The sequence below is a fragment of the Pteropus alecto genome, unplaced genomic scaffold (genome assembly GCF_000325575.1).
Source record: "Pteropus alecto unplaced genomic scaffold, ASM32557v1 scaffold44, whole genome shotgun sequence".
Classification (NCBI taxonomy): Eukaryota; Metazoa; Chordata; class Mammalia; order Chiroptera; family Pteropodidae; genus Pteropus; species Pteropus alecto.
In genome coordinates this window covers 1,111,858-1,135,209 of record NW_006436812.1, presented here as the reverse complement: position 1 = coordinate 1,135,209, position 23,352 = coordinate 1,111,858, and the positions used below count along the sequence as shown (strand labels likewise).

General features: G+C 41.7%; 1 protein-coding gene across 2 annotated transcripts in view; it reads left to right on the top strand.

Moving 5' to 3' along the window:
• The window catches only part of RBFOX1 (RNA binding fox-1 homolog 1), a 345,800-nt gene that overhangs the window by 245,274 nt on the left and 77,174 nt on the right, over nucleotides 1-23,352 (top strand). For both annotated transcript variants that reach the window (XM_006913843.1, XM_006913842.1), the window contains exon 8: nucleotides 22,015-22,095. In XM_006913843.1, coding sequence (XP_006913905.1) covers nucleotides 22,015-22,095 — 81 coding nt within the window. The remainder of the gene's footprint in view (nucleotides 1-22,014; nucleotides 22,096-23,352) is intronic.

Sequence of the window (23,352 nt, the reverse complement as noted above, 5' to 3'; positions counted from 1 at the left end):
TTTTGGCAAAACCAAAAGCATTTAAAACTCTTTTCAAAAAATGAAGGGGTCTCATGTAAATTCCATTGTGGAGTTAGCATGGAGCCACTGCCCCTTTCGACATTTTCCATTGATTTTGCCTTAAAAAAGCATTAAGACTTTGTTCAAGAGCTTATTGAACAAACGTAGAGCTGTTCACACCCATTTTATTTCTAAATGCCTGTATGTGTTTTTTTTAACCATACATTTCCATTTGGGGTTGCATTTCTTTTTCCTGGCAAAGCAGAGACTCGGATCACTTATTCCAATAATGTGGCAGCCAGTTGGAATTGCCAAGAGAAGGACTATTTAGAAAACCAGAAAAAACTGAGTTATCTTTCTTTCTCCATTAATCAACTCCCACTAGAAATTCCATTGCTCTCTGCTTTGCCTTCAAAGATATAGCTCCCTTTTCACCCCTTCCATGCCTGACCCACCCCCCTGCCCCCCGCCCCAATACCACTTCACTGGGAAATCTACTGTACTGTCGTAGAAAACTTGATCATCAAATTTGGGAAGAGAGTCACCTGGAAGCCACAGCGGCTGAGATTTTTGCCAGGCTTGGCCTGTCCCTTCTGCCCCTTGTGCCCTTGCTCATTAATGAGGCCGCATTGAACACCTGGGAGCCTAAGTCACTTTGCCCCATGGATGTTGGAAAAGAAGTCTCTCTTCGATGTGGCCCTTGCTTTTTAATAAGGAGAAATAAATAGCTAGTTGGTCTAGATTCACTCCCTTAGTGCTTTCTCGACGGTAAGTCATACTCCTTGCTTTGCGTCTTCTGGGGTGTCGCACGTCTGTCATTGTCCTGATACTAAGCATTCACCCTGGTGGATGACAAAGGAATGTAGGGATCTTAGCTATTTTAGCACAATAACCAACTTGATTTAAATTTGTTTTTAAAAAAAGGTAAATCTGGGAAGGCCTATTGTGAGTTCTGGAATTTAGGTACGCAAAGCTTGCAATTGTTCTTCATGGGTGAATTTTACCACAAGCCTTGGTGAAAGTCCAGGGACTCTATGGCTGTAAAGTAGCTGTGTCATCTCTTATGAGGGAGGAGAGACTTAGCTATAGGCCTTCCCATGACCATATGGTAAAACCCACCTCCTGAGAGGACACATAGTGGAGGAGTGAGCAATATGGACACTGCACTCAGACAGCCCGGGTTCGAATCCTGGCCCCCCTGCTTGCCAGCTGTGTGACTCTAGGCAAGTTACTTAACCTCTCTGTGCCTCAGTGTCTTCATCTGTTAAATGGGAGATGATCATAATAACAGACTCACGGGTATTTATAGGAATCACATAGGTGAATATGTGAAAAGTGTTTAGTGCATAGTCAGCACCATATAAGCACTGGGTTAATAAAAATAAATAAGTTAATATTCCACCTCGTTGCCGTAAGGGGAAGGTTAACCGAGTGCTGAATTCTGAGTGTACCACTAGACTAAGAGATTCTCTTCTTAACTCGTGAGAGGACCGGTCCTTCCCGTTCTCAGCATGTTCATTTAGAGGAAGTTAATTTCTGGGATCAGAGGTAAGGCCGTCTGTTCAGATGGCACAGGTATTGCTGGGGTACATCCTTGTCCAAAGCTGCTAAGAAACGAAATTGCCCCAAAGGTGCAAGGAGACAGCAGCTCCCGTTCATCTGCTGGCGCTGCCAGGTGAAATGGAGTAGCTAGAATAAAGAGGTGGCAGATTGTTCGCATGTGTGTGTGCACATGCACGTGTGTGTGAGTACTCACGTGTGTATATGCACATCTAAGTGAACATTGTCTCCCCCAAAATAGTGGGGTGAAGAACAAGAAGCAAGATATCATTTGATGAGGAGGTCGGGTGTAAATTCGTGCATTATAATAGAAAGGGATGTGCATCTTCTGGTCCCATGCAAAGTAGTCAGTCATCTTCGTGTCCAGAAACCAGGAAAACACACCAAATATCTTTTTTACGTGTGATTTCAAACCTATATGCATATCTATGGAAGTTTAGGAGAACATTAAGACAGGAGAAACAATTTAGACTGATTTATACATATAAAAATAAATGAATCTGCACAACATTTAGAACATTAGAGTGGCCATTCAAATTAGCCCTGGGTCCACCGTCAGAAATTAGATCATTGGATCCAAAACACTAATTTGAAAAGACACATGCATTCATTGCAGGATTATTTACAATAGCCAAGATATGGAAACAACCTAAGTATCCCTCAATAGATGATTGGATTAAGAAGAGGTGGGACCTATATGCAATGGAATATTACTCGGCCATAAAAAGAATGAAATCTTGACCTTTGCAACAACATGGATGGACCTAGAGCATATTGTGCTGAGTGGAGTAAGTCAGACAGAGACAGACAAGTGCCATATGATTTCACTTCCATGTGGAATCTAAAGAACGAAATAAACAAACGAAACAGAAACAGATTCATACATACAGCGAACAAACTGATGGGTGCCAGATGGGAGAGGGGTTGGGGGCCTGGGTGAAAAAGATGAAGGGATTAATAAATACAAATTGGTAGTTACAAAATAGTCATGGGGATATAAAGTACAGCATAGAGAATAGAGTCAATAATATTGTAGTAACTGTGTATGGAGCCAGGTGGGTTAGACTTATTGGGGGGAATCACTTCGTAAGTTACATAAATGTCTAATCACTCTGCTGCGCACCTGGAACTAATATAAAATAACATAGAGGGTCAATGGTAATTGAAAAATGAAAAACAATTTAAAAAAGGAGTTAGACCATTGGACTATAGAAAAGGAGTGAGTTACATAAGGGTTAACATGGGCTGAGTAGTTTCTATGATCAGGCACCGTGCTAAGCCTATTCTTAGCATGATGCTTAAATTCCCATGGCAGTGTCCCAATGAGGAGACTAAGAGACAAGGAATTTGAAATCAAGAGCCTATGTTTTTTATAACTGGGTTATACTACTTTATTTTTTATGAATAGTAAAAGTCATAATTTTTTTTGACCATGCCCTATGATAGTAGATCATACTACTGCTCTATGGCTAAACCAGTCTAACTAAAAAAAGACAGATGATAATTTTGGATTATTCCAACCACCACCATATTCAGATCTGTTAACCAGTAGTGACAGGGAGTCTGGACAGCCAAATGATTATTTCTATGAGTTGCTCTGATAATTAAAATCTTAACAAAAATGAGGCATGGATAAGTAAGTGTTCCTTGAGAAATCTGAACATTTGTGTTCCAAGTTGCCAGTATCTGGCCCCACCTTGATCAGAAGCTTTCTCTTGCCTATATATTTGTGTGTGAAGGTAGACAGAGTTCATGATATTCAGAAATGGAGGAAAATGTTGCTGTAAATTCAACAATCCAGAACAGTTCCTCTGAAATATCTGAAGACCCATAAACACTGAGACTCCAGCTAGCTTAAATCTAAAGTCGCAAGTACCTCTACCTATGGAATGCGTATATGTAAATATATAGATGTAGAATGTCTTCATTTGCATAGCCAGGTGTAATTGCTAAGGTTACCCATTTAAATACCCATGACTAAAAATGTAGGGGGCATTTTAAATTTCCCCAAGTATAAAAAGAGTCTGGGTTTATCTTACAATTTTGAACATGCCTCAAAGCTGAAATGAAGACCTCGTCATTGATTTGCTCTAAATATTTAGCAGGCCAACCCCGCATGTGCCTGATATGTACTAGAAAGCTAGACTCATTAGTCATTTCTATATATAATATTCTGTGTTAATGACACATATCATAACATTCTCATAGTATAATTATTGATTTTCTGAAGCTTATGCAGAATTAACAACCCAGTCTCCAATTGTCTCTCAGAATGGGGCACGAAAAGTTCACATATTTTATAAATTAAAATCGATATTTTCAATCTCTCCTAAAGGTAGTTTTCCTAATTTAGTGGACTTTTCCCTAACATTTATTTTGTCTTTTAATTATAAAATGGCAGGTTATTGATTTTCCTATATAACCTCTTGACACCCTGAGTGCATTTTTATTGCTAATGCAGGGTGGGGGTGGGGAGAGCAGTCGCACCTCTTAATGAGGATCTTTAATTACCAGCTGAACTGTATTAATTTCCTTTGATAAATTATGACGTGCACTCTCCCTTGCTCACACATTCCAGGGGAAGCATTAAGAAAGTGGTTATGGAAGTCTTTTCATTTCGGGGGATCAGATCATAACAGGAAGAACTCTTTTAAATGCTTATCCAGTCCAGTCTCTAGAAGCAGATACACATAAATCAGCTTATCCCCGTGAACATATATAAATCTTCCCCAAAGACAAGCGGGTGTTTTCCTATAACACTAAACAGTATCGATTATTTTTCCTAAGTCCCATCATCTTTGGACTCCTTGAGGCTTATTCTCCAGACGAAGGATTGATAAGTCAATAAAAAAAAAAGTCTAGGTGAGTCTCCAGGACTTCAGCTGGTATCTATGGCCATTCCGTTTTAGAGTTTAGAGAAAATTGAACTTCCCAACTGGAAGTACAGTCTCTACAAATATCTGTTTCCAGTAGCATGCCTCGAGTTATTTCGTGTAATTAGAAATAGTGTTTCTAAGACTCTCGATGAAGACAACTCAATGGGGATTCTTACCGTTTTCCCATCATTATGAGACAGTCCTTTCGCCTTCTAATAAAAAAGATTTTTTTTAAAAATTGATGTCTTTAGAGATAATCGTGATATCTAGCCCACAAAACTGTTGATCAGAAGCACCTTTAATCTTCATAAACAAGTAAAACAAACTGAAAATAAATAACAGGAGGTTATACAAAGATGTCAACATGGTACTGACAAATGGCAGATTCATCTGTTTCTCAGTTGCGGCTAAGATCGTTGCAAAGCTTACCCACACTAGATATCATATCTGCCAACTCATTTCTGTGATTAAATATTCCATCAGTGGGGCTTTAAGGCGGCAAAGCTTAACAAGATTCATAAGATGAACCACTTGAACACACATAACTCACTTCCATGGTTGGAAAGCACCCCGCTTGCAAAGGAAAATTGGGCTCGAGTTAAATTACTCCACGAGTTGTGATCATTTGGGAAAGAAAAAGATTTTCCCATGCAATGCAAATCTAAGATATAGTTAGGTCCTGATGACAAGAAACACATAATTAAAGTCAAACAGAGAGAGATCCAGAGTAAATCAACTCGAAAACTTTGAAGAAGATGATGAAAAATAATCTTGGTGACACTATTATTATGAGCAGATTTTGGGGAGGAGAGAGGGGGTTTTAGAATGGATACTCCTGAAAACAAAAAAAAAATTCTGGTTTCAAGAGAGGCAAAAAAAAATTTTTAAATGACAGATACTTAAAGAAGGGCATACCTGGCTGCAAAATCACATTTGAAAGGTGATTGGGCCTTGAAACTAGGTTATCCTGGGGTTGTAGGGAGAATCAGGTAAGATAATGAGTATAGAACAACTTTATGGGCTGTAAAGTAAAATAAAAACGGGGGCAATTAGTATGATCACTGAAGTCACCTCGATTACGTCCACATCGGTCTGAGCCTGGCCACAAGCCACATGAGTCGATACCAGGTGAGGAGATGGCAAAGTAAACTGGGATCTCAATATAAAGTTTAAAAATGAAGAGGATGGATGTAGCATTGTGATCGCTTGTCTTGAAAGGGCAGCTGTTTGACCTTGAGTTATCCCTACAAAGGTATTGGTTTTCTATGGGCTCTTGGGCCCGGTAGACCATGATTCATCTAAGAATTAGTTTAGAAGAAGATAGATATAGGTCTCCCTTCCAGTTGTTCCCCTCACTCCACTTCATTGAGTCCATCACAGTTAAGACAATGACCTTTGGCCACACTTTTGGATGGTCTTCTTTCTAATTCCCTTCCTGCAATTTGTATAAAATAGCACTGGAAAAAAAGATTATCCAGAACCCGTAATAACTGTGGTCCCTGACACAAGCTGTTTTTCTTTGATGGGTCACAGTCTTAGACTTTGGGGTCAGGATGACCTGCCAAAATACTGGAGACAACGCATGCCTATTTGAGGTGACTACCTTAGCCTCTTAAAGGAGTGGGATGTGGGTTTAAAAGGTTCCTGCTACCACTCTGAGCCCCTCAAAACAGCCGATCTTCGGGCACCCCTCGTGGCTAATATTTCCCACAGCCACGCAGAGGACCAGACTTATCTAGACACAGAGCGACGGCAGTGAGGAGCATTCCTTATAAACAATGACCTTTGGCTCTGCAATGTTTTGTATAATTTACACATCTGCCAGATTAAATGCAGTGCACTTCAGTGAACTGGAACAGAAGGGTCCCGATTTAAGTCCCCAAGCAAAGGATTTCCAGCCTGGAAATGTTCCACTTCAAAGACTTTATCTCATACATCTGTCTACCTTTCCTCCTCCTTTGGTTGCAATTCACTTTCCTTCTCTCCTCTCCTCCCTCCATCTGTCTTTTCAGATTTCATCTCATTCTTGCCCAAGTCTGGCCTTAATTTTTATCTGCGTCCTTCCCTGTCCCACAGAGGGAACGCAGCTCAGCTTTGATGGAGCCCGTGGGGGTTTTTGATCAGAACTTGCTTATGTGCTGAAAACTGCATATCCTGAGAAGCTAGTTTCCATTCTTTCGCATGCCAAGTCTATCAAAGAGAGCTTCCTCAAAAGCAGGGAGAGTGACAGGACAGCTCTTTTAGGAGAAGCCCCACCTCTAGGCCGTGGGAGAAAGATGAGGTCTGAATATCCGGCTCTGGATAAGTTTTGTAGGGTAAATTCTAGGCTGTGTCATCAATATATTGAACAACTCAAAACATGAGGCAGCTTTGGGCACTTATGTTGTGCCAGGCACTGTGCTAAATAAACACTTTGTATCTCTTTGCATCCTCATAAAAACTTTATAGCATGATCTTCCTTATAGAAACGATGAAACCAAGGCTTTGTGGAGAATTATCTCATATCCCGAAACACAGAACTAGCATGTGAAAAGTAAGTTTATTATATAAAGGTCTTTTTTCTAAACTCAAAGCCCATGTTTTCATGACCTCGCTCTGCAGCTTCTAGACAAAAGCCTGCCCTCAATGTCTTCTGTTCATCAGATTGTAGAATATAATAATTAATAAAAATGGCTTTGCACTTAATATTACCCACTGCATGCCAAACTCCATACTGAGGTCTTTACATATATTTACATAGATTGCAACTCTGCAGGATCGATGTCATAATCTTTGTGTTGCAGAAGAATTAGAAATCCAGTGAAGTCAAGTTACGCAAGATTGCTAGCTTCAAAAGCTAAAGAGCTGGATACAAACCTGTATCTTTCTGATTCCAAAACTCATTCTTTTTTTTCTTTTTTTTTAACTTCAACAAGTTATCCCTGCTACATAGTAATGCTATAGTGAATCCAATATCCTGGATTAATGGTTCTGAACTGGGAGTGATTTGCACCCCTACCAGGGCAATTGGGGAACTTCTAGAGATATCTGGAAGGATGAGTGTTCACTACTGACATCTAGTGGCTGGAGGCCAGGGATGCTAGAAAACATCCTACAATGGCACAAGACCACCCTCACAGCAAAGAATGATCTGACCCAAAATGTTGATAGTGCTGAGGTTGATAGAAGCATATTAGTAAAGATGTCACATGAGCACCGAATATTCAATAACTCATGCTCTACCAATTGCTACCGCGAAAGATATATGACAGCTGTAGTTATCAATGGCAATCGAAGAATTTAAAGAAGGACATTCACCCAAATGTTTCCTCTTCTGGGCCTCTTTTTTTTTGTGACTTTTGACTCCAGAGGGAAAAACGTCAAGTTTGATTACATACAGCGGAGCCATGTTGGGGGTCTCCAAGACCATCCTTAGGGTCTGTGACTGGCTAGAAAGACTCATAGGAATCAGAACAGCTGTTATACTCACAGCCAAAGGATACAGATTAAACACCAGCAAATGGTACATGGGGGCGAAGCCCAGAAAACCAGATGAAAGCTTCCTGATGTGGTCTTTCAGTGGAGTCACAGGGATTTGCTTGATTTTCTCAGCTATGACGTTCGACAATACGTGCAAAGTGTTCTTAGTCTGGGAAGCTCACCTGAGACTTGGTGCCCAGGGTTGTTATTGGGAGTCCAGTCACACAGACATGGAGCATCCATGTGACTGACCTAAGCTACTCAAAACGTCACCCCCAGAGCAAAAGCAAGCATTCACCATAAGTCACCACAGTGAACTATCTACTCAAACTGGTACTGTGTGGCCCAAGGCCTCAGGCATCCAAAAACCGTCTTATCAGGCAGAGTCTTCCAAGGACTCAGATCTCATAATGGAGAGCCAATCCTGAAGACAAGCCTTTTTTGGGAAATGTGTAGGGTTCGATCAGCCCAGACCCACCTAGTTAGCTCTTTCCTGCACAACAGTGAAGAAAAACATAAAGGTGAAAAGCTCAGTGGTGATAACGATGGTAATGATTGGCATGATGATGATGCTATAAGACAGGATATACCACTGAGTCGGTTAATTCTAGAAGAAAAGATCAAACTGAATTTAGTGCTGAAATCAAAAAGAATGTGTGGCTTTTTCAGTTAGAGCAGGGTCAGCAAATCTCTTCAGTAAAGGGCTAGTTAGTAAATATTTTTGTATGCCACGTGGTCTCCGTCACAGCAACTCAGCTCTGCCAATGTAATACAAAGGCAGCCGTAGACAATGCATAATGAATGGGCTTGCCTGTGTTCCAAGAAAACTTTATTTAAAGACACCGGCATTTAGATTTCCTATTATTTCCATGTGTCATGAATTAGTCATCTTTGTTTCCCTCCCCCAACTATATAGCAATGGAGAGCCATGGCCCTCCTCTGCTGACCCTGGCTTAAAAAGTCCAGGTCTAATAAACACAAAGGCGCTAGTTTATGCCTTGGGAAGCTTTGTCATTGTTTAGCATTGCACTGGCTTAGCAATCACAGACTACGTGAACCCATAAGGTTGGCTGGCTGTCACTCAGTTGTGTGAGATTCATCAAGGAAGGGTCAAAGAGAGAGGCCATGTGTAAATTAACTCGTACCACTGGCTTCCATTAATTCATCCTTTAGCTCAGAGTTACAGCATCGAGGGCCTGTGAAGTGCCAGGCCCTGTGATGGGCACTGGGGTAGAGAACGTCCCTCCAGAAACTGGCAAGGCAGTAAAGGATGCAGACAAATAAACGCAATGTATAATAAATGATGATACCTGCTGGGCACTGAAAAATCACAACCCTCTGTGTTAGGAGCCAGAGGGTAGTATAAATTGGGTTTTGAAGGCTAAGTAAGAGTTCGCTTGAAATGAAAGTGGTGTAAGATCATTGCAGAGGTGAGTAAGGGGGAGTTTGGTAGATGCCAAAGAGTTTCTCAACCTTTATCTTCAGAATCCATTGAGAAAGATTAAAACAAACAAAAATAAATACAGGTGCTTGATTTTCACCTGAGATGGAAATTTCCAAGGCAAAATCAGGTTTCCCCTGAAGGCTGAGGAATATTGATCTGTTGATATCAGATCTAGAAAAAAGTTTCTAAATACCTGACAATACCATACAAAGGAACCCGGATTCTGAAATTTATCCTCTGGGTACCAGACAACCATTGAAAGCTCTGATAAAAATAATAATAATATAATAAAAAATAAAAATAAAGTAAAACACTTGGTAATGTAGACCCAAATCTACACTTGAAAAAAATAATAGTCTTATGAGAACTATTACAAATATGTGGGTTAAGCCCTGAAGGCTGAAAATAGTACGATCGCATCAGCAACCAATCCCAGGGATTGGGGTCTTCGCAGACCCCAGAATTATTAAACTGGTGCCCCACCCGAAGGCCGTTATAAAACTTGTTTCCTGGTTTGGGCCAAATCTTTTGCTAGAAAAGTAAATTCCCGGAGATTTCCAAAACGAGGTGATCTTTCTTCTTTATATTTTAACTTGTGTTGCCATTCTATTATAAACCATTTCATTGCGAAGAGTTTTTGCTTCTCCCTTCCAGCATTCTTTTCAAAATGTATAGTTCACTGCGATTAGCCCAAGCAATTAAGTTGTTAATAGAGACGAATTGGCCAAATATTGTTTAATACCCGGTATGTTAATTCTATGTAGATCTTCGTTCTCCAAGTATAAAACAAAGCTGTCCTGTTGTCTTTTAAAAAATATAGCGGTGAAGAATCAACACACAAATGGCTAAACCTACTTAGATTAACTATGTTGATGACAGTTAATGCAGTTCCTGAACTTCTATGGAACTGTTACAACCCATTACAGCCGAAATATTGGTTTATGAAAAATTAATAAAGCCGGTAGAAATGGAATCCAGCATCTGCATTTGCTATTTACACCAAAAGAATCAGCCAGAATTAATTATGCCGTATGCTACATTCTAATGAGTTTTTCATTAAACTGTCTACCATTATGGAAACTAAACAAGGATTATTCAAAGAATAATGCCAACGGCTGTTATTTTCTTGAGAGATTAAATTAGTTAATGAGTTATACATTTAAATCTGATGCAAAGGTTAATTGATGTACACTTCTCATTGTATTAAACCCAGTATCATTTTAAAAACATGAACACCCCCATATCACTGATATTTCCTCTGGAAGAAAAAAAAAAAAACAACACCACGATCTATTTAAATGTTCCTAGTGTTTGTTTGATATGCCTGTGGTGTTGTAAAGATTGGAACCCTCTATATTACTTCTCTGTCATTTTTGGACATAATTTCCACTGGTCAAAATTTTCTATTTGCTTTCAACCCAAAGGTAGGGGTGTGTGTGTGTGTGTGTGTGTGTGTGTGTGTGTGCGCGCGTGTGTGTGTATGTGTCTGTGTGGATGTTGGGCATATTTAGACAAATGTATCTGATTAATCTTTGAGAGACTCTAAGTCGAAGTATATTTTCTGCTGTCACCAGAAGGGTGGGGTCAGGATTATAAACTTTATCTGGGACAAGAAGGAAAGCCAAGATGAATCTCTTCCCTCATTCCACAAATATATACAGTCTCTCCTGAAACAAAGTTCTGTCATAGTAAGTGAAATACAAGAGTGGGTCACTAGAGAAAGCTCTACAGATGGCCTTTTGGACTCTTGGAGCATCTTAGAGGCTCTTGTCCCAAAGAAGAGGAGAGAGAGAGAGCGAAGAAGCCATGTGGGTTCTTTGCAGAAATTCTAAACCACCGATTTCAGCTAGAACATAATTTCTAACTCCCCTCCCCCACTTCCTTGAGCAGAGATAACAAACTAAGATGTCTTGAGGATCAGGCTGTGAGATAAGTGAGTGAAATATGCCAATCAGAGGGGACATGTCTCCATTATAAGATGGTGTGGCATCTCCCCATCACCCTAAGTAGCCCTGCCAGGCAAGAATACTGACCCAAGTCCCCATGGCCTTATCTCCTGATCCCTCAAAAGAAGCCAGATTCTGCCTCATAACAGTAAACTTCCCAAATTTAAATGTTTGGAATTTCTTTCCAATCTTAAAATGTTTTCTATTAATTCTATTATGTTTAGCATTATGTTAGTGGCCAAAGAAAAGAGTACACTACTTATCAACTTGCTACTCCTTCCTTAAAGGAAACAAGGGGACAAATAAGTCCCCCAAAGTGCCGTATTTTGAGATTCCAAATAATTATTATTTCCATTATTATTATTACAAAGGTCATTTATTGTTTATCAATTATTAGCCAAATCCTTTCCTGTAATAGTTCTCATCTTTACAATAGTACTCAGTGAAGTAGATAATTTGGTCCCTGTTTTGCAGACATTAAAACTGAGACTCAGGAATGTAAAATGCCTTACCCAAGGTCAAAGCAACTTACGGTTGCTGAGACCAGAAAACAGAACTAAGTTTAAAAGTTTCTGAAGCCCATGCTTTTTCAGCTACACAGAAACCTTAAGAGTTCATCACTTCTCCTCTCTGCTCCCTTCCTTCCTATCTTATTTCTACCTTGCAAGTGAGATTTCTTATCTGAAGCAGATACATCCTGCCCAGAGCCTTCTTTCCTTGGCTTTAAAACCCTATCACGGACTCTTAAAAGGTGATCACGATGTTCTATATAACATTTTTAGCTTGGAGGAGTCAGGTGTTTTCAACCAGAAGGCCATTGCAGAGTCTGTAGACATGGCTTAGTTGAAATGGGGTTGGTGGACAGTTATTGTTCAAAGATTAGAATGGATGTTTAATCAGTTTGGGACCAAGTATCACCATTAATAAGCTTTCTGAGAGAGTCTGAGCTTTAGAATCATGCAAAGCTGGCTCAGGTTTAAGTTTTGTCTCCTATTTTTTCTCTCTCCTCCTTTTTTTTCTTGGGGATTTAATAAGAAAAAAATAAGATAGATAGATAGATGATAGATAGATAGATAAATAGATAGATAGATAGATAGATAGATAGATAGATAGATAGATAGATAGATAACGCATGTAGAGCATACATGGTCCAGTACTGGAAATTCAATGATATCTCAATGGTCACTCTCATGAATATTGGCTTTATTGAGGTTGCTTATGTAGTCCCCAAGATTTTATCGTTGTTAGCAGCCCAGGAATCCCCTGGGAGCTTATTAGAAATGCAGATTCTCAGCCCCCACCCAGACCTACTAGATAAGAATCAGCATTTTAAAAGGGTCCACCAGGTGATCCCTTGTGTGTTACAATTTGAGGAGCAAGGCTCTAGGCTAGCCCTTATCTACATATTGACACCTGTAACTCTAAAGGTTAACTACCTTAGAAGATAAAACTTCCATTGTTTTTGTGTGGCTGAATTGTTAGCCCTTCACAAATACCCTATGGGCTCCCCTTGTTTCATTGTCTTGAACAACTGGTGAATTAAAAAGAAATTTGAGGGCAAGTGTTGAAAAAAACATGTCTTTAAAATTTTTTTGGTTGCTTATTTTTTAATAAAAATGAAACAAAATTAAAATTTTGGCAGCTATTGATACCCTCTGAAATATTTAATGAGAGCTGGCTGGAGAGGGGCTAATGCTGTCTTGAAAGACAACTATTATTAGTATCTTTCCAATCCGAAAGGGGACATTGGAACAGGGGACAGAAATCTTTTTCTATAAAGGTACAGATAGTAAATATTTTAGCCTTCGTAAGCCGAAGGTCTCTGTGGTGCAAGTACTCAGCTCTTTCTTGCGTCATAAGAGCAGCCATAAACAATAGGTAAATGAATATGGCTGTGTTCCAATAAAACTTTATTTATAAATACTAAAATCTGAATTTTATGTAATTTTTTCATGTCATCAAATCTTATTCTTCTGTTGATTTTTTCTCAATCATAGAAAAATGTAAAAGCCATTCTTAGCTCATACATCATATAGAAGTTGTGTTAGCCAAATTTAGCCCAAAGACTTGTTTACCTGTACCTGATTTAGAAGATTGGCCTTAAAACCATGGGTCCAGGTATTTGCTTAGTTTGACTTGCATTCGGCACTACAAGATTTCTAACTGCGTGAACGTGGGCAAGATCCTAAAACTCTATGTCTCAATATCCTATTAAATGGGTGTAATAATAGTACCTGTCATATAGGATTGTCAAAAGTAGAAGATAATCCAAGTTAAACACTGAGCAGGTTTGCCTGGTACTTACCGGATACTCAGTCAGCAATTTTTGTACTTGTTACTGATGATATGTTTATTATCATGTGGAGTCATTTGAATAGTTTCTGTAAGAGCCACTATTAGCCTAAATTTTGGAGACAGGAAAACAAGAGAGGACAGTCAGAGGGAATCATTACATTTTTAAAATAATAAATAATCAGGGAGAAAGTTGTACAGAGATTCTTTGTAGTAGTCTTGCAACTTTTTGGGGCAGTCTGAAATTATGTCAAAAGAAAGAGTGAAAAGAAATAATAACAAGTCATATATATTTCTTTTTAAATATTATGAAAATCAAAACATACAATAAATGGGCGTGAGAGATTATTTACACTGTACATAGATTCACTTCAGAGTGCCTTTCATTATGGAATCCCCCTGGTACAATTAAAACATGATTTGATTTATAAGAATTAAATATACATACAACATTTTTCTGCAACATCTGTGCCTAAATGGAAATACCTCTGTACTTATAACTCTACCATAACCCTTTAGAGAATCTCATCTTTCAGGCATGTATAAAAAGCATTAGGTATTAGCTGTGAAAATATTCTTACACGGATTAGCTCAATGCTAGTCTATGCTCAAAAACGCATAACTGCAAAAGCATCCACAGCCCATCTGGGGTTTGAATAAGTTTGTCAATTAGAAGGAGTTACCTTTATTGGCAGGGATGACATGGCAACCTGCCTGCTCCCAACATCTAACCAAAGTTTGACACTTCATGGGGGATCCACACATAAGAGGCCTCGCTGATCCTCGGAGTAGGGTTCGTTATGACGTAGGTAGATGTATTTAGTCAGTGCAAGCTGCCATAACAGACTACCGCAGACTGGGTGCCTTAAACAACAGACATTGATTTTCTCATAGTTCTGAATGCTGGAAGTTCATGGTGTCGGCAGAGCTGGCTTCTCCTGAGGCTTCTCTTTTTGGCTCATAGGTGGCCATCTTCACCCTGTGTCCTCACACAGTTCTTCCTCTTTGCCTTTCTGTGTCCTAATCTCTTCTTATAAGGACATCAGTCATAGAATTAGGGTCACCCTAATGGCCTCATTTTAACTTAATTACCTCTTTAAAGGCTCTATCTCCAAAAACAGTCATATTCTGAGGTGCTTCAATGTATGAATTTAGGGGAACACATTCAGTCCGTAACAGTAAGGTCAAGAATGGATTTGTCTTCTTCTGGGTGGGAAACCAAGAGTGACCTCTCTAGGATGATACAGCTGGTGATTGTATGTATCTTCCTCACTAGCCTGCCTCCGGAGAATTTGACAAAAGACCTAGTACCAGAAGTGAATGACTCTTTGTTCCAAATGCTACGAAGAAAAGGCACAATTTGTCAACGTACAAATGGTAAAGATAAGAAGTAAACAAATGCTGCCTCTTTGCCCACAGAAATACTTGGACCAGATATATTTAGCCACTTTTACTTTTCTCCTAAATACATGGAGATGGCCTCAGGCCTCAATCACTCCCCCGGGAGCAGCGGAATAACCTAGGTTGTTGATTGGAAATACTGACTACTCACCGGCTGAATCACACTCTTGGAGTGAGACATGGGAAAGCTCATCATTGAACATTCTCCCCAAGTGATTCTTAAACTCTCATAGTCTTTGAATACCTCTGATTTAAGGGAAGAACTCACAGCATTGAGGTTTGAGGGACAAGCCCTTCTCCAGTAGTCCTCAAAGTGTAGTCCCCAGACAACATGAGAATTTGTTAAAAATGCAAGTTCTCAGGCTCCACCCCAGACCTGTGGAATCAGAAACCCTGGGAGAAGGTTGCCACACCGTCCTACAGGAAAGAAGTGTGTGGGTTTCTGTGGGGTGAATATTCACTTCTCACCAGCTCAGAGCTCATTCTTTCCATTTTTCTTACTTTTATTCTAATTTATAAAAAAGTATTTCAACAAATTATTCTGCAGTGAGCTTCTGCTTAAGATGGCAGAGAAGAATATTGTATGTCAACCGTAATTGGGAAAGTAAAAAAATCTTAAAAATTAAAAAAAAAAATTATGCTGTAGCAACAGAAGCAGGAAAGAGTTGTTGATAACTTGAGTAACGGATGCTAGATAGCTTGTTTCTTGCCCGGCATTTGCCTCTGATCGACGATGAGGCTTTCCGTACATAACATCCTTGTGTTATGCCTTTTTTTCCCATCTGTAAAAGGGGACCAATACTATCTGACCCTTCTTACTAGAGAGGGACAGATACAGTCTAAACATTCTTTGGTAATCGTTGAATAAGTGTTTCTTTTTATATGAAACCAAAGTATTGTTTCTAGTAGTGATGACAATTACTATTGAACATTTTCAGTTATGACTGCAGTGTATAACAACAATGTGGAATAAACATTTTGCCAAAGCCATGATGGCTAACAAAATCTATTCCAAAAATACTTTTAAATTTTATTTATCTCAGCAAGTGAAATAACTAACCACGTAGTCTTAGGCTTGGAGTTTGATGTTCAGAATTATTCTTTTGTTCCTTTTCTCATGTATTTATCCCTGAACATCTGAGTAGGAAAAGAGATGGCACGTTGTCCTTTTGAAAAGCACATGGGGTTCAGCGGGTGCGCCCCAGAAGCCGCACAGTAGGTGCCAAATGAATGGTAGTACTCGAAGCCCCCATCTCCTCCTAGATGAGCTCTAGAGACAAAGAGAAGAAGCTCTGTAATGGCTTCCTGCCTTCACTCACTATTCACCCTTAGGACTTTTTTTCTCAACTCTCTTTCCAGAGCTACAAGGCTCGGGGACATTAGGAAAGCCAGACCCCAGCAAAAGGCTCTGTTTTCAAGTGTCTCTGTACTAGCACATAGTAGATATGTGTGGAGGTACAGACAGCACATGACACACAGAACCTCAGGCAGTGCATTCTCCAGAATTCCTGTTGGCTTTTAGCTATTTTATAAAGTGTTGTTTTGTGGTTTCTTGGTGGGTTTTTTATTGTGTTTTTTTTTTTTTTTTGTTTTTTTTTTTTTGTTGGGTTTTTTTTTTTTTTTTTTTTCGCATTTCAGTAGAGATAAGAGCATCTTTCTCCAAATTCCCTAGCCTATCTTAATCTTGGAGCTAATTCAGTAAAGCAGCCACTTCCAATTGCCAGTCAGTTGGGATGTTTCTTTGACATTATTTTTTTAAATTCAGAGATTATAGTAATGGTCTAGTCATTCGCCATCGGGCTGGCTGAGAACTCTGCCCATAGGATACTAAAATGGAAGAGCAGACATTGCAAAATAGCCTTTCTCTTCCTCCCCCTCTTCCATTCTAATTTTATTTCTCGAAAGTGTAACACGGCTGCCTATCAGAAACCCTTTAGTTTTTCTCTTCAGTTGAACCCCAATACTTAGCCTCAGTGCCTGAAGCCAGGGGGATAGGAAGATGAATAAGACACGATTCCTGACCCCTTGATGTTTGCAGCGTTTATGAGAAAGACACTTGTTAAAAAGATCATTACAACTCAATCTAAAAGTAAGAAAAACAGAGGAAGGACGCTGAACTTGGCCAGTTGGAGGCAAATAGATGTGGTTTCTAGGAGGAGAAGCCAGAGCTGGTCTGGAAGGGAATTACCTAAGGGGCTTTCTGGGGAGAAACAGCCCCTGCTACAGAAGGAGGTGTAAAACCACACCTGTGCTCTGACCTGTTTGGGTCCAATTTCTTCACCTGAGAGTTGGTACCAGCGTAAAAGGTTTAGATGTTTTCTCCTGCCTGTCTGCGATAGGACTCAGCTCTTCCAGTCTTCTCCCAGACAGTCCAAGGCCAGGAATGGTCCCCTGCACTGTGGGCAGTCTCCAGGTGAGCAGAAAGGGTCAGGTTGCCCCACCTGAGACACGAACCCCGGCTCACCCTCTCCCGGCTGGAGGATTCTAAGTCTTCTTCGAGAGTGGCCCTGGGGGATGTCTTGCCAGAATTTGGGATGCTGATGATCGTGGCTCTCTGAGTGACTGAGTGTGACAGGCTTTGGAAAAGGCTCTGATTATTCGAGATGGTGTTTTTTTTCACATGGAGTCCCTTCCCCGCCAGTTGCAGATACACTCATCGACATTCTAGGAAATGAATGACCAGGCTGCCCAGGTTTCCTGTTAAACCGGATGAGTCAATCTTAAAAAATAGAGAAAAAAGAAAAGAAAAGAAAGAAAAACCGAAAAAGAAGAAATAAATGAATCCCATCAATATAACTTGTAACTATATGCAAACTTCAGGCATGCAAATCTCTAACCAAAAACAAGGGCCAAGAGAAAGATTGGTTGGACAAAGCACTATTTTTAGCAAAGATAATAGAAATGTGTGGGGGGGCGGGGGCGGGGGGGATCTTTAAAAACATATGTTGACTTAAAAATGAAAAGGCCTTTTAAAGTGAGAGGCAACAGGCGTAATTTGAGATCAGTAAGAACTGCTATTCCGGATGCACAGATTCAGGCAGAAGCCCAGAGAGTGTTCCGGTTAGGAGGGAAGGGGGGAGGGGGAACAATCGCATCAGCAGAAGGAGAGCGTTTCCATTGGTGCCGACAACATAACAGAGTGACTCGAATTCAAACCCATATTTTTAGTTTTCAGTCTGGTACTCATCAGACCTGCAGGCATAATATCTGCTTTCTTGTTATCTTTGCAAACAGCTCTTTGAACATAATGTGGCCCTTGGCCCAGTCTAGAGGTTATTTTGCCCTGTTTTAACATTCCGAGGTTGGAGGTATAAGACATGCAAGGCACTTCCTCTGGCATGGCAGCTCAGGCTCCATTTTAAAGTGGCTCTGTTTGTATTATTGTTTACACATATAATAATTCGATCATATTTCTTAGTTCCTCTAGAGCCAAGTATTTCGCTAGGGGCTTGGGAGAAAAAGATGAGAACGATCTGCCTCTGACCCAGGTGGATTCCCTGTAGTTAAGACCGATATCTAAATAAAAAGTCATCATACAATATAACAAAGGACCGTGTGTGTGTGTGTGTGTGTGTGTGTGTGTGTGTGTGTGTGTGTAGAGAGAGAGAGACAGAGAGAGTGATAGGAACATAGATGAAGGAGTAATTAACTCCCGGGGACTCAGAAGAGAGGATGTGACTTTTAAAGTACATAGGAGGGAGAGGGGAAGTCATATTAAAAAACAATCGAACCAGGTGAAATGGCCAACATTCAACCCTACTTGACATAAAAACAAACAAGTCAATTTCATATGGCGTAAGTTAACAGTGGAGGCAGGGCTAGCATGGAGGGTTCACCCCTTCCACCAACTGATCGAATAATAGCAGCTGCCCAGAGCTGTGTTGATAACGATTCTGAGAATCCCAGGCTAACAGGAAAGGATAATACTGAAATTGATTAATGGTCTGTCCTAACTGAGGAATGGGTGTAAATGGAACGCAGTTGCCATGCATAAATCATAAGGAGCTTTATAAGCAAAGGCACAGAAGTACAGGATGTCAGGTGGGTAGAGGTAGATGGTCTATGTGGGAGGGTTTTGCGGGGAAGGGGCAGATGGAAGACTCATTTTGGGAGACCATTAGAAAGCTGGGTTGATGGTGTGTCACAAAGAGCATCAGATGACCTTGTCAACACACCTAATATGGCTGCTTGTACCCTATTATCTCTTTGAGTGACTTACTTTTTAAATCAAACCCACATTACTCGCCCCACCCCGCAAAAAATGCACTGGAGGTGACAGTGTTCTCTGCCGCTTTGCAATTCAAAGCTTTCCTTTAAGAAAAGGTCACAGTGAGTAAGAGAGCATACAATAAGTACTTTGCAAATTAAATTGGAGGTTGTTTTTAGGTAAAATAAAAACCAAGTCTTGTGACTATATAGATTTTGTTTTACAAAGGTCAAAGTCATTACATAAAGAATTTATATTTTTTTACTATTAAGAGGGCATCCAAGGAAGTCATTTCAGTCCAGTTTCTCAGGAGCCACAGCCGAAGACAATTAGGAGAGCTTCATTATGCTCTGCCAGGATTGAGCTTTCTCGAGGGAATCTCTGTCGTGTCCCAGTGGGACTCTCCAGATTGCATCAAGGTTATTGAAAATTGACCCTATGATTTTAAGTGCACAGTAATAAAATGCCCTTCTAGATATATTTTTGCTACGAAATTTTATATATATATATTTGAAAGCTAGGCATCCCCAAAAAACTTCAGATCGCATTTTAAAAGTAGTTTTTGACTAAAGGTGCAGATAAGGGATCCTTTGAGGAACTTTCTCATGATGCACCTGAGTCTCACTCTAGAAGGTTCTGATTTGGTAGCTCTCTATCCTATAGAAACATTTGTTTCTCCCTAAGATGTCTAGCAATGAGCAGAAGCGTGTGGGTGCCCCCTGCAAATTCAGGCTGAGTTTTACAGATAAAGCAGGGTGGGGGGCTTAGGGCCTATCTTTCCTGGTGGGTACCCTGCCTCCTGTTGGTTGATTTTAGACCCCATGCCCCAGATCTAGTGTGTTCTTTTTGTTTGCTGTTAAGGCTCACACTAGGCCAGTTTCCTGCCAGAACTGGAAATCCCTACTGAGAAGAAATTAGACCACATGAAGTCTCATCTATATGTTGTGATACATTGTTTTAAATAAACTAGCAAGAAGAAAACAGTCTCATTTTAGCCAAGGTTGATCATGAATCAGGCCCATCCAGACTCTTAACATATTTATCACCAAGAGCAGGTCGGTGAATTTCACTGTTACATCCAGGCTTTTTTTGGAAGGAGGGGAAGGGCCAGCTCTCTCCTCCAGCTATAAGTGTGAGACAACAGGGTACACGTGAGCAGGACTAAGGGACATTCCTTCGGGTAGAACTGCCCAGGGCCTAGTTCTCCTCGTCAGACTCGGCAGACCTGGTGCTGAGAGGGCGAGATAAGTCAGGCATTTTAACAGAATCTTTGTGTTACCTGGAAATAATGTATAAAACCTAGAGGAGCACAGGGGACAGTGGAATTTGGGGACAGCTTCCCAGGCCTCCACATAGGACCCCCCTACGTTGGCTTGGTACCTGAAGGGCAGTGGAGTGGAGGAGGGGGGTGGTGGGGACTACCTCCGGAACTGAGTCTGGGCTTAATGGCATCACGTGGCTGTCCTTCTCTATTTGGTGAACCCCCGCTCACTCTAGAAATTTTAACTACACTTTTGTTGAACTTGGGCAAGATACAAAAGAATCATAAGCCCCGCTCTCCCTCAAGGGTGAGTCTCCAAGAATGTAGGTGAGTTCCCAGTTCCCCTGGGGGTGCAGGCTTTTTTTTTTTTTTTCTTTTTTCATGAGAGATTGCTTTCCAATCGTGGTGATGACAGGCGAATCTAGAAACAAACGGAGGCAGCTGACCTTGCCCGGCCCGGGAAGTGAGCAGAAACCCCACGAATGCATTTTCATCATCAGTCATGGGCCGAAAACTTCCCGAACGTCTCTCTGTCTCTCGCTCTTTTCAAAGCCTTTGAGTTTGAGCTCTGCAGCCGCAGCAGAGCAGGATTGATACCCGAAGACTCCTGACCCCGGCTCACCCTTGGAGCGGGTGGATGTGCAAAACATGGCATAGATTGAGGCGACGTGTCAGGATTCCACCATTCCTCCCCGCTGTAAAATTCCATTCCGCCCAAGGATAAGCCCGGTGCCCTTTGCTTTAAATCAGGCAGAGGACAGTGGTCACTGCAGTGCAGCCATAGTCAGTCCACACACTTAGCCATGCGAACGCTCCCGCCAGAAGGCGGGGGGCTCTGGAGAAGAAAGAGGACGTGCAGAAATCAAAGAGGATCACGCCCTGAGTGCAGAGTGGGTCCAGGGCCGGTCACAGGGACGGCAGAGGTTGCCTGTGTGTCTTCCTCGCCCAACTTCTGTTCTTCCTCGGAAGATCTGGTTTAGGAAGACTGAAGTCGGGGAGGGGAGGAAATCGTTTCTGTAAGCTTCTCGGTGCATGTGCTCATCATTTATTGAGTGATGATTACATGCCAGCCCCTGCGTTGGGCGCATCCCCAGTCACACGATTGACAACCCTTCCCGGAGGTAGGTATATGCACCCCGTTTTCCGGATGGGAATCCCAAGGCACAGAGAGGTACAGTGACTTACCACGATCACACAGCTAAGTAGTGTCTGAATCGCGCTTGTTAGCTCGTCCGCTTTGAAATTTCTAAAGCTCCCTTTTGAGCATGACATGCTGCCTACATTACTGATCTGAAAGTGGGGTCCCGGGGCAGCTGGACCCCCCTACTCCAACCCCACGTGAAAAGAATCGATGCGTGTTTGGTGGGCTGGGGAGGGGTGGAGGGGGCTGGGCTTCCACCAATGTCCTTTGGCTAAGGCAGGGGGCTTCTGGGGGTGTCCCCGCCACGCGCTCTGGGGTGTGGCTATGTTTTCGTGTCTCTGCCTTTCTCCTTTGCGCGGCCGCGATCTCTCAGGGGTAGTGTGCCTGTTCCCAAACCAGATGCCATCTATCTCTCTCTCTTTCGTAGGCACGGTGCTGTTGTGCCAGGCAAACCAGGAGGGATCTTCCATGTACACTGCCCCCAGTTCACTTGTATATACTTCCGCAAGTAAGCCCATGTTGTGGCTCTCTTTCTGTTTTGTGACATAAATCTGAGTCCAATCACCTTCCCTGCCATGTAAGTTCTCTCTCCCTCCCTCTGCACCACCCTCCCTTGTGGCTCTCTCTACGAGGTCAAGTTGATTTTCATAAGCATGTCTCTGTTTTCCCCTGTTGCCTTAGCATCCGATCCCTCCGCTCATTACGTCTGAATCCTCACTTCCTGGACATCCCAGCCGTTTTTGGTTAAGACCTGTCAGGACTGGGTCCAATGGATGGGACGTGGGATGACGAGATGGGGGGCGGGGGAGAGCGGGAGGGGGGAAGCTGTAGCTCATTGCCTGCCTTCTATCCCAGGTTTGCAAATTTACATGAGAAAAATTGAAGTAAGATGGCCAGGCCGTCCAACTGGCACCCTAGCCTTGCAAAAAGGTGCTTGATGGGTTCCCGTGAGCGCAGTTTTCATACTGGCCTGTGGCTAGTGACTTGTTTGCAAGGCTGTTCTAGCCATCAGGTGCTATGAGGAGGAAACCAAAAATAGATATGGAAGCTAAATCACAGTGTCGAGGTGGAAAAACCAAGGATTGCTCTGCCTGGGATGGGTTCTGGAGAATGCCCCACGCCCACTCCGCCCCCCAGAGCAGGGACGAAAGTGCTTGCTGATTATATCGCGCTTCCCCGGCTGGTTCACCCCTCCTTAGAGTCTCCTGACACAGCCCAGACCTCGTCCCTTATTTCATACAGTGTGTGTACACCCTGTGACATTGCCATAACTACCCAAATGGTTCCTCTTTGGGGATCAGGGCTCAAAAGTGAGTCTGTGGACCAGGGGAGAGGAGGGTTGCTCGTGAGACTGGCTGGAGCAAGGGGGTGGTGGACAGCGGAGGCCACAGGCTCATGATAATTAAGAGGAGAAGCGTCACCGTGTACCAAGACCAAACATCTTGATTCTCAAAGGCTGAGACAAACCAAACTCTTCGCTGTGGGGCAAAAGTTAGAAGCAGTGACAGGGACCCCAAAAGATAATAACTATGGGAAACATGAGGGTCCCTGAAGGCTTCGGGTCATGGAGGCAGACTGGTTGCTTCTCCTAACCACGCTACAATCCCAAAAACAGTTTGGACGTTCATGAAATGCAAGGTCCCCAAGAAGCCAAAATCTAGCCCTACTGGCCAGAAGGTGTTCTTTCTGAATTTCTGAAAACTGTTCCATTTTGGTCAGTGTAAATGCACGCACCTATATCGTCTAGAATTAGAATGCCATGGCG